Source organism: Molothrus aeneus, chromosome 15, assembly GCF_037042795.1.
Source record: "Molothrus aeneus isolate 106 chromosome 15, BPBGC_Maene_1.0, whole genome shotgun sequence".
NCBI classification, from domain to species: domain Eukaryota; kingdom Metazoa; phylum Chordata; class Aves; order Passeriformes; family Icteridae; genus Molothrus; species Molothrus aeneus.
This window is the reverse complement of record NC_089660.1, coordinates 9,756,957-9,772,423: the sequence shown is the minus strand read 5'-3', so window position 1 is coordinate 9,772,423 and position 15,467 is coordinate 9,756,957. Positions and strand designations below refer to the sequence as shown.

The 15,467-nt window shown below is 49.6% G+C and overlaps 1 protein-coding gene across 1 annotated transcript in view; it reads left to right on the top strand.

Moving 5' to 3' along the window:
* The window catches only part of JADE2 (jade family PHD finger 2), a 72,464-nt gene that overhangs the window by 46,775 nt on the left and 10,222 nt on the right, over window positions 1–15,467 (top strand). Inside the window, 4 exon segments of the mRNA XM_066560475.1 lie at window positions 3,834–4,001; window positions 4,511–4,627; window positions 10,075–10,536; window positions 14,853–14,970. Of these exon segments, the coding sequence (XP_066416572.1) occupies window positions 3,834–4,001; window positions 4,511–4,627; window positions 10,075–10,536; window positions 14,853–14,970 (865 nt within the window).

Sequence of the window (15,467 nt, the reverse complement as noted above, 5' to 3'; positions counted from 1 at the left end):
AGTAAGGAAATAGAAACTTACAGGAAATTTTACCTTATCTCCTCTATCTTCATACTTCCCAGCATTACCATCTGAATTTGCTGAAACCTCTGAAAATGAAAGAGATTGAAATTATTACTGGCACAGTCTCCTGAAGGAGTGAGGGATGCAGTGGCTGTCACTGCTTCAGTCAAGGAGTAATGAACTCTCAGGGAATGAGAAGGGCAAAAGCACCTTGCAACCAAAAGAGAAGGATCAGTTTCCACCACAAATGGTGGCTGAGGAAGTGGTGGGAAACCCCAGCCTTCATCAAGAAAGAGGAAAACCCAGGGACACCTTCACCATCTCAGGTTGCTCCAAGTCCCATGGATTTGGGGCAACCTGAGATTTGGGGCAACTTTCTTACTCCCAGGAATTTATAAGTGCCCACAGAAACACTCAACCAGAGGTTGAAGTGCCCCTTCCTCCTTATTCTCTGCTCTCTGGGCTATTTTATTTTGTCTCCTTGTCCTTTAATATGCTTATTTTTCTTTATGGTTTTTATGGAACCCCAGTGGGATCTTTAGCACATTCATGTGACCAGCACTGTGTGCAAGACTTGGCTGGTGGCTGGGTGGGATGTGGGTCTGCAGTCCTGTGCTCACCATAGGGGTGGGCTTGCACAGACCCCCCAGCTTCCTCCTCCTCCTCTGCTTTGTCTGGGGAGTGGTGGGACCTTCCAGCTCCACCAGTGCAGTCTCACATCACAGGGTTTCTGTCCCAGCTTCCCCACTGTGTGAGCGTGGGATTTCATTTTATTTTGCTGCCTGGAGGAAAATAATTTTATTTTTAGAATTGAGTGCTAATGCTTCAGGCTCTTGCTGGGGGGAGTCTGTGGGCCTCCTGCTTTTGGGGAAACCTTGACAAGGGGAAGGCAGCCACGTGAGGGTCTCCTGGGTCCCTCGTGGACCCAGGGAGGTTTTACTGGTTAGGCTTCAAGGGGAAGCTGTGTGGTGCTGGGATGGCAGCAGCAGCACCTGGGCTTCACCCTCTGTGTGAGCAGTTTTGGGTTTTTTTAGTTCTAAAGAGAGCCATTTGCTCATCTTTTGGGCAGCTTTTCCATCAGTGCTTCCTGGAGGTGGGAGAGCACTGGAGATATCTATAGTTGCGGGTGGTGGGTGTTTTGAATGGTTTCCATCAGTGAATCAGATTCCACAAAATACCAGAATGATTCAGGGTTGGGTTCGAGGTATTTTTTTGTCTTGGGCTCTTTTTTAACAAGCCCAAGTGGCAGTGTCAGGCTGTGAGCTGCATGAGCCACAGCAGGGACTCAGGAGGAGCCGTGGCACCGTGTGGGCTCCACTTAAAGCAGCAGCCCCAGTGCTGCAGGAGGGGACACAGCAGCCTGGATTTCAAGGCTGTTGAAAGAAAAGAGGGATTTTCAGTTGTTTTCAGGGAGCAAAGTCCAGCCCTAAGCCCTATAGCAGCCCATAAGCTGCCTGTGATTTACTCTCTGCCCCAATTTACACCCTAAGCCACGAAGTGCAGAGCCACAGTGCAGGGTGTTAGATGGCATCATGGTTATCTAACCTGCACCATGCCTTTGCCAGCACCACGTCCAAAACCTGCTGGGAATGATGCTTTCCTGCAGGCAAACGGGTGCTGGTGCCATGGGCTTCACCAGAGCCATGCCTTGTCCTCCTGCATCCCCAGGGAAGGGGCTCAGGACACGTGGTGGTGGGTTATGGTGCCAGGTGATATCTCTGTACTCACTTCATCTGCATGACACAGGCCATGAGGCTTGCTATTAATTAATTCCTATGAAGGGAAGCTTTTGGAAAGCACATGCAGTTGTCCTCTTAAAATTGTCAGCGAGGTGGAGCCATGCCCCCCACTGCTAAATCACAGTTCCTTGCTCTCACAGCGACAGCATCACACTCCTGTTTAGCATGGGAATGAGCCACCTCCAGTTTGCAGCCACCATGCCATGGGCCTGTCATCACTGAATTCCCTTTCCCTGGTGTGGCACATGGCTGAACCCACCCTCTGTTCCATGGACCACACCAAGCTTGTCTATGTCTTGGCATCCTCCCTGGTTTTTTGGCATCTTGTTCTCAGTGATGATGCACCCCAAATAGATGCAGCAATAAAAATAGCTGTGCTGCTCCTATTCAGCATTCCTCTGGCTTCATATTTCTGGAGCACCTTCTGCCTGCTGCTGGACTTGGAGGAGTGTGTTTAGCTGATAATGCACCTTGTTTCTAGAGCTGCTCCTTGTATGGGACAGAAGACTTGTGTTTCCTTCTCAGGAGTGGATTGCACCTTCAGCTACTCTTAAAATCACTAGAAATAAATAACCAAGATCCATGAGTCTGCTAGAGATGGTCATAATTCCTGCTTTCCCCTGGATTTTGAGATGAGTCTGCCAGTTCATTCTGCTGCTAGTACATACCAGGCTGATTCCTGCCTGGTAATAAATCACATGTTTTATAAAACTGTGTTCCAGAAATGATTTATCTATCAGACTTGGAAGCACGGTGAAACACTGAGTTAAGGCTCTTTGAACCATGTAGACTTAGAGCAATAATATTTCCTCTCTTAATTCCTTGTTGTCCTAATAATCTGTTCACAAAATGGCTTTTTCCACTTGGAAACCACTATCAGTTTGTGATTTGGGGCAACCTAAAGTCATGTTGTAGTCTTCTGGGCCAGCAGAGACCGATGATGAACTTTTGCCAAGCTCACACATCTCCATGTGCCTTCTCTGTTCCTGTCCCCACCCACTGCACTGTTACTTGCTGTGACAGTGACCTGCAGCAGCAGGAGAAAAAGCTGCTCTGCTCTTTTTGGGGATAAACATCAAGAAGTGGAGCTGATGAATGCCTGGGCTCAATTTGCAGCTACCAGTGCTGGGGGTCCTTGTCAGCACTGGCTGCTTGCCTTCTGCAGGGATGTCAGAGCAGCCAGATGTAGAATTAATTACATCTCCTCGCTTTAAATAGGGACACAGCCCTGTGTTAGTGCCCAAGGCAGTGTGTCGCCCTCTGAAAACCCTTTAAGTGTGAGTTATCAGGACCTGCCAGTTAAAAACTGTCTAGTTTTAGCAGTAGCTGTTTAATACAGTCATAAATCATGGTAAAAGTGGGAAGTATTTATCATTATGTGATACAGCTTATCATTTGGCTCTTCCCCAAGCACGGAAGAGAAATATTTATGAAACACTGGCTTCTCAGTATCCTGCATTACCACAGCAGGTCAGGGAGCTCCAGGGAGCCCAAGTCCTTCACTTCTCACTCTCTTGGCTGGAGACTTATCTGTGCCCCCTTTAGATGTGTCATCCTTAAGATTTATTATCCTTTCTGGTTCCTCCCATCTCATTTACATTCATGACTATTGGCTTCCCCTTTTTGCCTTTCCATATTTATTTTTGCTTCCCCTTTGGGCTGTGCTGGGTCTCTAACCAGTGTGGTCAACTTTCTCAATCATGGGCTTGTGGCTTTTCAGCCCTCAGTGACCTCAGAAGATTTCTCTGCACAGCATTTCTGACTTTTCCCATCATCATGGGTCAGGAACAGGCAGGACATGAGCGGGCAGATGTCTGTGGTGGGGGCTCTGCCCACCCCCAGCGGGGGGCCAGGTTGTGCTTGGCATGGTGCACAGCACATTTTTATACTTGGCTTTTAATTAACACCCAGGACACACTGATCCACCATGAGCATCCATGTGAAAACAGGGAAGGTAGCAAGGAAGAACTTCAGCTCTCTGTCTGCTGTTTATTGGGATGCCGCAGCAGCGAGAAAGGTGGGAGGGAGGAGGTCTGGGAGGATGTTCATCCTGGGCTGCTGGATTAACCCTGGTCCCTCCTGTCTCCACAGGCGTGCTATGGCATCCTGAAGGTGCCCATTGGGAGCTGGCTGTGCAGGACCTGTGCCCTCGGTGTTCAGCCCAAGTGTCTGCTGTGCCCCAAGAGGGGGGGAGCGCTGAAGCCCACCCGCAGCGGGACGAAATGGGTCCACGTTAGCTGTGCCTTATGGATACCTGAAGTAAGGGCTTTGCCAGCCTCCCCTGACACCTGGGTGGGCACCCCAGGGAGGCCTCAGGTCTCAGCCCAGGGCGTTCATTAAGGGTGTAAATAACAAATGTGTAAATAACAAACGCGGTTTGGCTGTGCCAGAGCCAAAACGCCGGGCAGTTATCATGTGTTTAATTAGCAGCCAAGGAGCTGCTAATTAAAGGAGGGCAGAGAATTGGGCTGCAAGGCCACAGAGGGAGGGGCATACCTTTGAGCAGAGTAAAGCTAATTTCGTATGCCCATCTGAGATACACTTCAGATGAGGAATTCATGCGGAGGAAAAACCAACATAAATTTTTCTTTCTTTGTCATCCAGATTTGTTTCTGGTTTGGGGGGTTTTGGTTTTTTTCCAGATTACAGCTGACCCTGAAGAATAAGAAATATAATCCATCCCTCATTCAGACTGCCACAGACACCCCCTTGTAGGAGATTTGTGACCATATCCAATATTTACCACTTGTGTTCTGTCTCGTGGCCAGGTTAGCATTGGATGTCCTGAAAAAATGGAACCCATTACGAAGATCTCACATATCCCAGCAAGCAGGTGGGCTTTGTCCTGCAGCCTCTGCAAGGAGTGCACTGGGACATGCATTCAGGTACGTGACTTGGCACTGGAGAAACTCAGAGCTCTGAGCTTGTACCTGTGTTAGCCACTGGAGAGTCTTGAGATGCTGAAGGACAAGGTCTGAATGACTCTTATTTCTGTTCTGAGTAAACCTAATGACAAGAGCCTGTCAGGCATCATCAGATGTTGTTTGCAATCATTTAATGCACCGAGTGCTAGAAATCTAGATTAACTTTATTTGCATAACACAATGGTGTTGCTGTAGTGACACTAATTACTGGGACTGCAAATGACCTTGATTTAGATCTGAAACCTCCAGGAGAAGGGCTTTGTGAGGCTGCCAGGAAAGTGAGATGCTCATGGGATACCTAACACAAGTATTTCACAAACCTCAGGGGGTCAGCCTTTCGGTTGTGGGGATATCAGGGTGCACCAGGGTTGGATAGTCCTCACTGACCTGCTGGCTGGGAGAATAAAGTACTTACCATGTATTACATTTCCACATTTTCTGATGTGCCACAACTAAACAAACCACTGCAGATACCTGATTGCCTGCCCTCCCCACAACAGGAGAGGCAGAAATTCTGTTTTCAGATAGAAAGCAGGATTCTCCAGGCTTTTCTTTTGCAAAAGTGGGACATAGCTTCCCACACCATGATCTCTATTTTTAGGGACCCCTGCCGAGCCCCATGATTCCCCCTCCTTCCACCTGCTTGGCCAGTGTGATGTCTTGGTGGTCCCAGAGAATAGCCATTAAGCTTTGAAAAATTTAGAGATGTTTAGGGATGTGTCCTGACCCCAAGTGATCAGCTCTGGTACCTCAGCAGGAGCTGCAGGTAGTTGGTGTTTGCAGCAGTGACCATGGACCAGGAGCTGCTGGCTGGTGGCAGAAGGACAGCAGGGATAGGAGCTCTGCAGTGCTGAGCTGTGTTTGTGCTGTCATCTTGGCTTTAATACCTTAAAGGCAGCTATTTAAAAGTAATCCCCATACTTTGAAATGAAATCTCACAATACTTCTTTAAATCTGTCGCATTGACTCATTTTTTTTTGATGGCTCTGGGTGCTTATTCACCCTGCCAGATGGAGATACTGTGTCAGAATGGCAACTGCTTTCAAAGAACAGAGGGGCAGGGAAGGAAGCAAACAGGCTTGGCAGCATCAAAAAGAATTCAGTGTCTCTCAGGCTTCATCCTCTTAGTGCCATCTCTCAGGAGCTGTGAGATCCTGAGAACTGAATGGATTTGCATTAAAGGTCACCTGAGACAGAACAGGAGCCTTGCTGCCTCATGTGCTGGCAGCTCGTGGTTTGTAAGTTTTCATGAGATTGCCGCTGGGGCATTTGCCAAGGCCACCCTGCCATGTGCAGGATGGTTTTGCTTCAAGGAAAAGGGGGAGAAGTGACAAAAAAGCAGGCAGTGCCTTTATGTAAAGATTTATGGGGTAAATTAACACCCATAGGTAAATAAATACGCTCTGTACTCATCCATGGTACAGAGCTCTGTTTTGAAAGCTTATGTTTATGGAGCATATTTTGTGGAGCATATTTTATGGAGCATATTTTTGCTAGTGCCTGTTTGTACAGGTGGGATCTACCCTTGTCAGCACTTTGGGTTTGTGACCCAGCTCTGAAAGGAGGATGTTGTTTTCTGCAAAAGCACTGGGTGTTTGTTGCTGGCAGCAGCAGTCAGGTGCTGCAGGTGGGCAGGTCTGTGGAAAGAAGGAAGCTGCTTCCAGGAGAGGGTTTTCCAAGTGGTCAAGAGGTTTTTGTGAAGGTGAAATCTGGGGGGCAGGCTGGAGGAGTAGAAGACTGTCATCCAAGCAGGGTATCTCAGAGGCAGCACTGCAGCTTGAGCAAACACCCACCTCAGCCACATTTGCAGAGACAAACATGAGAAGTCTTTGTAGGGACCTCTGTGTGTGGAGGTGTTTTTTTCCCCTATCCAAATTTGACCATCAAAAGGAAAAGAAACTCAGAGGAGCCTGAGAAAGGGCTCTCTGCTGCTGTCCATGCCTTTGGCTTTGCTGCTGCATGTGACTCAACCCCTGCTCTCTGGTACAGAGCTCTGAGCCCAGTGTAACTCAGCGTGGCTGTGACTGAGCCTAAAGTACTGGATGCTGTGCAGGGATGCAGCTCTGGAGACACCCTTTGCCTGAGTCCTGTTCAGGGGAAGTCATTACTTCATGGTGGTTCGTGTGGTCAGACATCAGGAGATGCCAGAGAGCTCAGAATGCAGGAGGAATTTTCTTGTTTGCATTTCTGAGATGGAAAAGAGAGTGCCAGGAGCCAGGCTCTGGTGCAGCCTGAGTCCTGACCATGCTTTTTTGGGACTCCTCCTTGCTTGTCAGAGTGACTGGAGGAGCTCACCAAGGCAGCAGAGAATGCCAGGGCTCTCTTGGTTGTTGGCAAGCTTCTCCAAAGAAGTCATCATCTTCCAGCTTTCTTTTTGCTGTCACTTTTTGGAGAAAAAGCCCTTGGAAATGTCCTCCATCACTTCCCCCATTCATCATCACTTCTCTGCCCACTGCCACCCCCTCCCCTTAAGCAATCAATGCCCCTGGTCCTCATCCCCTGGGATAACTGGTGGTTCCCAAAGCTCTTCTGCCTGTAGTCCTGAGAAGGCAGCACGTGGCACCAGGGATAAGAGCAGGGTGTGCTGCCCCAGCCCCATCCGTCCTCTGCCCCTCATCGTGCCCTGAGGAGTCTGTGAGGCTGAAATTGCCATTTTTAGCTGAGAAGCTCTACCAGGCTCCAGACCATCTGTGGTCATGAAAAATCACATGGTAGATTTTTAAGGATGCAGAAGTGTTGTGTCTGATGGCTTGGCCAGTGTTCAGCACCGGTAATTAATTTTTCCTTCCTGAGCTCCCCTCACAGGTCTTTGGAGGAGCTGCTTCCTTCCCCTCAGCCCCAAACTGCAGCAGAGCACCACTGCAAGCTGCTGAACTTCTGTTTGAGTGACCTTGGCAACTCAAATCATCTCTGTTTCTTCCCAGTAAGAATGATTTTAGGACTAATTAGGAGCCTGTGTTAAATCTCTGGGGCAGTTTTTACCCTCTCTCTCTCTCTCTCTCTCTCTCAGAATTTTATTTGGGAATGGATTTGCCTGGATAAGCAAAGTGTGCTGAAGTGCTTGAATGGAAGGTGCTGTAAGATAATGAGGCACAATCAATAATGAAGCAGGGACTGCTCCAGTCTTTGAGCCTGGTTCGTTCTGTGTGGCAGATCCCTCCCTCCTGCCACAAGTGGCTCCATTCCAGCGCCATTCTGGGGTGGATCAATATGTTTTTATTGTTAGTTTATCCAGGGTCCCTCAGTGGCTGTAGCCAACCAGGTATCTTTCTTTGTTGCCCTGTCAGCTGAACTGCCTAATTATTTTCTGTTTGCATTTTGGGCACAGTTTCTGACAAGTGCTGCTTGCCATCTGTTGGAGTAGAGAGATCCAGAATGAGTGTCACTGGATTTGCTTTATTCCTAAGGTGGAGTGATGGTCATTCCTGGTAGCAGGACACTGTCCTGGCAGAAGACATGGGCGTGTTGTTAATGCTGTTTTTAGCACTGGTGGCAGAAACAGAAGGGAAGGGACAGCACTGTGTGTGCTTTAAAAGCCAGCATGTGATATACTGACTGCCCTGAGTAAATCTGGAAGCTGCAAGTCAGGCTGGGCTCCCTCTGTCCCTCCTTCGTTGCCAAAAATAAATACTTGGGAACAGAGCTGGTGCTTCAGCTGTGTGTGTGGTGTGACAGGGCTTGTCCCAGGGGAAGGCCAGGGTGGCAGGGCAGGCACCTTCTGCCCACTGTGGTGGTGAGTGCCCTGAGCTGGCACAGGGAGCATTAGTGGGTCCCTCACCGTGCCAGGCTCCAAGCGAGTGCCAGCAGCACAGCAGAAGGAGTTGAGTTTTGCAAGTTACCAGATATTTTTGTGAGCAATTTCAGACTGAAATTAGGACCAAATGGCCATTTTTAAACAGGATGAACATGGTGTTGGAGTTCATAATCTGCTTGCTTGTGGTGCCTGCGGGAGTTAGTGCCCAGCATTTCTGCCCGGGCCATGCTGGTACAGCCAGAGCTGCATCCAGCTCTTCCCACTGCTCTCTGAGGCTTTGGAGCAGGGCCTGGAGAGCTCTGGAAGTGAAGGATTTGGACAATGCTTGCCTATGCTTTTCTTGGTCCTGGCAGCTTCTTGAGTACCAGCAGACTGAAAAAAAAAATCAAAGGAAAATATCTAAAATCAGCAACGTCAAAAGTTTGCCCCCGGGTGCCTGAGCAGGATTCAGGGCTGATGGATGGGGTAATGATAAAAAGCTGTAAAACTTCTGTTCCTCCACTACTACCAGAATATATTTTTCTTTTTTAAAATTAAGGTGCAGCAGAGCCCCAGTAAAACTAAATGGTTTGTCATCAACATTCAGGAAATTTCACATGCCTCCACCTGGTCCTTCAGGCCACAAGTGCATCTTCATCCCCCACAAGAACAATCCTTCTATTAACCCAAAGTAGTGCCTACAGTAATAGCCCACTTAAAAGGTCTCATTATTGCAGTTTAACTGGTCATTAGCAGCTGGAATAGACTGATTTCTTATGGATTATGGTTGAAATAATTACCTGACACTCTGAGCCATTAAAAACAGTTAATGAGTGCAGGGGGAAAAGGTGCTGACATGGACATGGGCACGCACTGGCTGGTGGGAGTTCCTCTGTGGGACACCAGCCTGAGATTTATTGCCTGTGGGGCCCAAAGTAATTTAAGCCTGAGGTAAGTTCAGAAGATCATTAAAAAAATCGATCTGATGCAATTTTGACAACATTGTAGCCAACGTACAAGTTCTAAAGCATTCGTTTTGTGATGTTTTGCTCCAGTTACGTTTTTCTTTCTTTTTTAAATGGAGCAAGTTAGAGGCTGTGTAATTTCCTGAGGAGGAAGGCATTTAGGAGCATTGGCTGCTTCTTAGATCCCATGTTCACTCCTAAACCTTGCCATGTTCTGTATGCTTCCTGTAAAAATGGCATGCTGGCTTTAGATGTGGTGACAGAGGGGGAGTAGCTTGATGGTGAAATACAGGTAAGCATTTCTCCATCAGGACAAATCCACTGACAGTCCTGGAGCATCCCATGGGCACGTGCTGTTCTTTGGGTTTTGACATGTCTTGTTGGAAGAACCATGTGAAGCTTCTGGTTGTGGTAGGTGAGAGCTGAGCAGGGCCCATTACAGAGGTGGATTAAAGAAGATTAGGTGGAAAAATGCCACCTCTTGAGCCCTGGGTTCTTCTGCTTGTGTTTATGGTGTTTGGGCCCTTGGGTCTGTGTGAGTGGGGCAATACCGGCATTCCTCCATCAGGAATTCCTGTGGTGGAGCATCCATCACTTCATGGCAGGTGCCACCCTGGTGCTGTCCCTGGGTTTGTGGTGTGCCCGAGTCGCCTGTTGTATTGCTGTGTGTCCCCTCATTGCTGTCCCTGAGCCCTGTCCCTCTCCCACAGTGCTCCATGCCTGCCTGTGTCACCGCATTCCACGTCACCTGCGCCTTCGACCACAACCTGGACATGAGGACCATCCTTGCAGACAATGATGAGGTGAAGTTCAAGTCCTTCTGCCTTGAGCACAGCACTGGCGCCACCAAGTTGCCCGAGGAGGCGCGGACAGAGCCCGACCAAGCCCAGCTGGACTTGGAGAAGGTCACGCTGCGGAAGCAGAAGCTCCAGCAGCTGGAGGAGGACTTCTATGAGCTCGTGAAGCCTTCAGAGGTGGCAGAGAACCTTGACTTGAGTGAATCGCTGGTGGATTTTGTCTACCAGTACTGGAAGCTGAAGAGGAAAGCAAACTCCAACAAACCACTGCTGACACCAAAAACGGATGAAGTGGACAACTTGGCTCAGCAGGAGCAGGATGTTCTCTACCGACGCTTAAAGCTCTTCATGCACCTCAGGCAAGACCTGGAGAGGGTGAGTACAGCTTCTCCTTCAGTGGTGTACCCCTGTGCTCCATCAGGGCAGCTGGCACCCACAGGCAGCACAAGCCCTGCTCTCCCTGCCTCAGTTTGACTCCTCTTGCGGTTTTGTTCTTCCATCTTCATTCAGAAACTTAGCAGTGCTCGGTGTGTGCACATCATCACTGCCGAAACACTGACATTGATGGAATAAGTTCATGTTGGCCTCATCCAGGGGTTCAAAAAAACAAATGTCTGCAGGGAGGGGTGCCTTGGCAGGGCTGGGTGGATGGGAGGCAGATGATGCTGCAGCTTGTGTCCACTATACGTAAATAGTTTCACAAAATTATCCTGTGTTGTCCCTCAGGTGCTTTGCAGCAGCAAGGCTTGGGAACACATCATCATTTACTTACATTAAACATCAAAGATGAGTGAAAGCAGAGTGAGAGCAGGGCCAGTGGGACTGGGCATGCCCTGCCCTGCTGCAGCCAAAAGTGGGTCAGCTCCTCAGGGAGCAGAGGCAGAGCCAGGCCAGAGGATGCAGCACCTGCAGCTCCCAGTGGTGCAGGACATCCTGGAATCCTCCCAGCCAGAGCAGAGGAAGCAGCAGCCTCCACAGCAGCTTTTTGGGTGAGAGGGAGCATTGGTGGAGCAGCAGTGCCCAAGTGGTGCCAGTGCTCCCTGGGCTGGGCTTGCTGCACACAGTGGGCAGGAGCAGGGATGGGGCAGAGGCTGGAGAGGAGGAGCAGCTGGAAGGTGAGAAGCAGCAAGAGGAAGAGGCACAGGGGAAGAAGCAGCACACACAGAACCTGGGGTGAGATGGCAGAGAGGGGACAGGTGCAGTAGTGCTGCTGCTGGGGAGGCACATGGGTGTAGCACACTGCAGCAGTGGCACAGGGACAGGCAGGGCAGGGATGCCAAGCTTGGCACGCACAGCCCAAGCTCCTTCACTTGCTTTGCTTAATACCCAAGCCCTGCCTGGTCCCCTCTCTCCTGCCCCTGCCAGAGGGGTGAATCCACTGCCCTTGCCCACATCCCTGTTAGACCCCCCACCCACAGCTTAGGGAGTCTCTAGGAGGAAGGAAAGCAGGAGAATAGCATTGTTCTGACCTGGTGGATATGATGCTGTGGTTTCCTGAGCAGGGGCTGAGGGTGCAGTAGGTGACATGCTGTTCCCTGGGAGGTGAAGGTGGTGGGGATGCTGGCCCTGCATGTCCCTGAGCCCTCTCTTCAATCTGCTGTGGGTCTGCAGCATAACTGAACCTGTGGGGGGAAGGGGCAGTGTGGGTGGGCACTGTGTCCATGTCCAGGTGGGGGTTCAGCTTTGGACCAGCCTGCCCTGGTCCCCTGCTGCACCCAGTCCCGTGTGGATCCTGGAGCCCAAGAGCCTTCTTCTGTGTGGAAATAGTTGGATTTGAACCTGTTGAACTATTTTCTGTGATTCTGTGGCTTTCATCCCTGTGGTCATCTTTGCCATCCCTCTGCCAGTCTGTCCCCCTTTGTTCCTGCCTTTACTTACCACATTTCCATCTCTGTGTTGTGCTGGGCTGGTGCCACCATTAGTGGGTCTCCAGCAACAGGCTGCATCTGCCTGATCCGAGGGTGACAAGTTCAACTCACTTTTCCCCCTCATCTGCTCTATACTGCAAATCTAAACCAGGCTGCTTTGCCTCCTGCTGCTTCCTTTTGTTGCCAGCTTGGCTTTTCCAGCTGCACTGAACCACTGTGCATCCCTGGGTACCATGCTTTGCTCATGGCAGTTTCTCTTTGATTTCTTTGTGTCAAAACTACGTGTTTTACCAGATTTCTCATTTTCCAGAGTTGCCTCCAGGCTTTGTGGGGTGTGCCCATCAGCATTCAGCCTCTGCTTAGCAACTCCCTGCCAGGTTTCACTGCCTGTCCCTGGAAGAGCTGTTTGTTTGTTCTGCTTCCAAGAGTGGAACAATAAACACCAGCCAGATCAAAGTCCAGTGCTCAGATGGGTGATAGGGGTTTAAATCCAACTGTGGGCAGAGCATCCCAGGTATCTGATCCTGCACCTGGCAGGTCACTGCCACCCTGGTTCACTAGCAAGTAGTGAGGAATCACATCAAACTGGGATCAGAGAGGAGCAGCCTGGAAGGCTCTGAAGGTTTTCAGAGGACATCATGTTGGATTTTAGCAATTTCAGCAATTAATCTGGCAGAAGTGATTTTGGGGCTGGTCATGGTGTAGGGGTCCTGGAGTTGCAGAGGCAGAAGCAGAGAGCAGATGACATGGGGACAGCCATAGTGATGATGGTTCTCTCTGTCATTTCTTAATCCCTGACATTTCTGTACTTCACAGTGTTAGCAAATTAAAGCTATTACCTGGTATTACCTGGGAATCCTAATACAGTCACCCCATTTTATTTTTGGCCTTTTTTTTAAACCCTCTTTGCCTTTAAAAAAAAGCTTTTTCCAAGGACTGGGTGTTTAAATTAACTTTAACAAAAAGCTGTGGTTTCCAGGCTTTCACACCAGCATCTAAACTTGGCTTGGGGAAGCAGCCCTGGGTGGTGTTGAGCTGTGTAAGTGTGGGTAAATACCAGCAGTTTCTAAGCAAAGCTAAAGTAATGTTTTCTTCCAGGAATATCAAATCATAGGGAAGAGATATGGCCAAACTCTTGGAGAATCAGGTTGCCAGAAGCAGTTGTTTTCTTCATAAAGAAATAGTTTCATGTTTTCTCCAATCCAGAAAGAAAAAAAAGAGAACATAGTAAAATATGCTATAGAACTCCCTGCCTTGTATTTACAGCTAGGGGATTCAACAACAACAACAACAACAAAAAAAGAGCAGCTTCTTCTCCTTTTTTTCTAAACATTCCCAAATTGTCCTTATGTGAGGCAGGGGTTGCCTGCAGTTGTCCTGCTGCCCTCACAGCCTGTGGTGGCAGATATGAGGTGAGTGTGGGATGATGTCCTGGCTTGCTGTGTCATTGTGAGAGGCTCCTGGCCACACTGGGACAGTTCCCCAAGCCTGGAAATATTCCCTGCAGAGAAGAGTGTGAGCATGAGGAGGGGGAGGAATCGAAGACATCAAGGTCACATGTGGGTGTGGACATAACTATGTGCATGTTCCTCTATTCAGGCCACCTCCTCCTTACCTTATTACAGGCAGCTTTGCTCCTTCAGAGCATCAAAAAGCTGAGTAAATGCTGTCAAATCCTGTTAGCTGCCATTAGCATTTTATGCTCTGCAGCTGAAAGCCTCTGCTTGCTCCAAAGGCCTTGGTGTCCATTGTGGCAGCAGTGCCAGAGCCTGGCTCTCCAGCCACCCTGACGTGGGGCTGGCAAAAGCAGGACACTGAAACTCAAGAAGTGCCAGGAGTTATCAGCAATAATTCTGTCACCTTGTGCTGCTGGGGGTGTTTATCAGCAGCAGGGTTTAGCCGCTGCTGCTGCAGGGCTCATGTGAGCAGTTATATTTTGTGCTTTGCTGTTTGTGTTTAGAGCTTCAGATAATCACAGAATGGGTTGGGTTGGAAGGGACCTTAAAAGATCATCTTATTCCAACCCCACTGCCAGGTTAATGAAAGGTCTTGAACTGGGACAGAATGCACCAGTGATTTGCAGGTAGCTGTGGAGCAAGTGTGAATAACCATGTGGAGGGGCCAGATTTGAAGCAGGGAGCTGCTGCAGCTGCTGACCTGGGTCAGCACCCCCAGGGTATTTTGCTGTGTTTTCTGTGCTTTTCCCTGGTATCTGCTTTAGGGCAGTTCTGTGAGGCTCTGACATCCCCATCCCAGCTCAGTCCCTCCCCTGCACTGGATGTGGGAAGAGGGTTTATCCCTCCCTGCTCAAGGTGCAGTTTGTGTATGAGAACTGGGGGCACCAAGCTGCTTCATTGAATTTGGCATTTTTTGTGCAGGTGGCCGTGTCAGGTGTGAACAGGACATGAGCATGATGCAGCTGCTGGGCCAAGGACTCAGCACAATGTTCAGGTGTTGGTGCTGGCCCTGTCCATGACTGTGTTAAATGCCCCTTCTACAGCATCTTCCTCATCTTCCTTCCCAGCCTCCCCTGCCCACTGTGGGGTCCTGGCTGATGGAGCCAGGACAGAGGTGTTTGGGCTTGGAATGATTCACTGCATGGCTTTTCCCATATGTACCACACAGTTTGGATCAAGAGCCCTCTCTGCCAGCCCTGGCTCACCCAAAGGGCCATGGGAGGAGAGCAGCACAGATGATGGTGAGGTGAAAAGGATGGAATCCCAGGGAGTGGGGATTTCCCTGGGCAGCAGGAGCAGCAGCACAGCTTGAGGGGACCTGCTTTGACCCTGCCTAAACCAGACACTGTTTCTTGTGTTTCTGTAGGTTAGAAATCTCTGTTACATGGTGACAAGACGGGAGAAAATGAAACACACCATTTGTAAACTGCAGGAGCAGATCTTCCATCTCCAGATGAAGCTTATTGAGAAAGATCTTTACCCAGGTCAGTACCACAAAACTCATTCTCACAGATGCTTCCCACTGAAGCCAAATTGTGTGCCAGGGAAGCCAGAGCTGCCCCCTCCCCTGATGTGTTATTTTGGCATGGTTGATATATTGACTCAGAAACACTCAATAAAGCCAGACTCTGGGTGACTGGAGTGCTGGAGCTATTTGCTTTCACAGATCCCTCTTGATCCTCCCCTTCCCAGAAATCACTCAGAAGGACCAAGCATTTGCTTAGGTGGGGGTGCTAAGACAGTATTTGGACTTTTGTGAGCTGGGACTGCTTGGGAGGAGATGGCACATCCTGGGCACGGGGCTGCTCTGCAGCTGGCTCCCTGGCACGGGCTGGGAGCCCTGCCTCAGCCTCTTTGCAGATGCCTCTGAGCATTGTGTCAAGAACCAAGGGTTAAGCTGCTGGTGGGGAGTCTGTTGCTCCAGGAGACCAGCTCCTTTAGCTCTGGTCAGCTGCAGCTCCCTGCTTCACTTGCCCCTTAG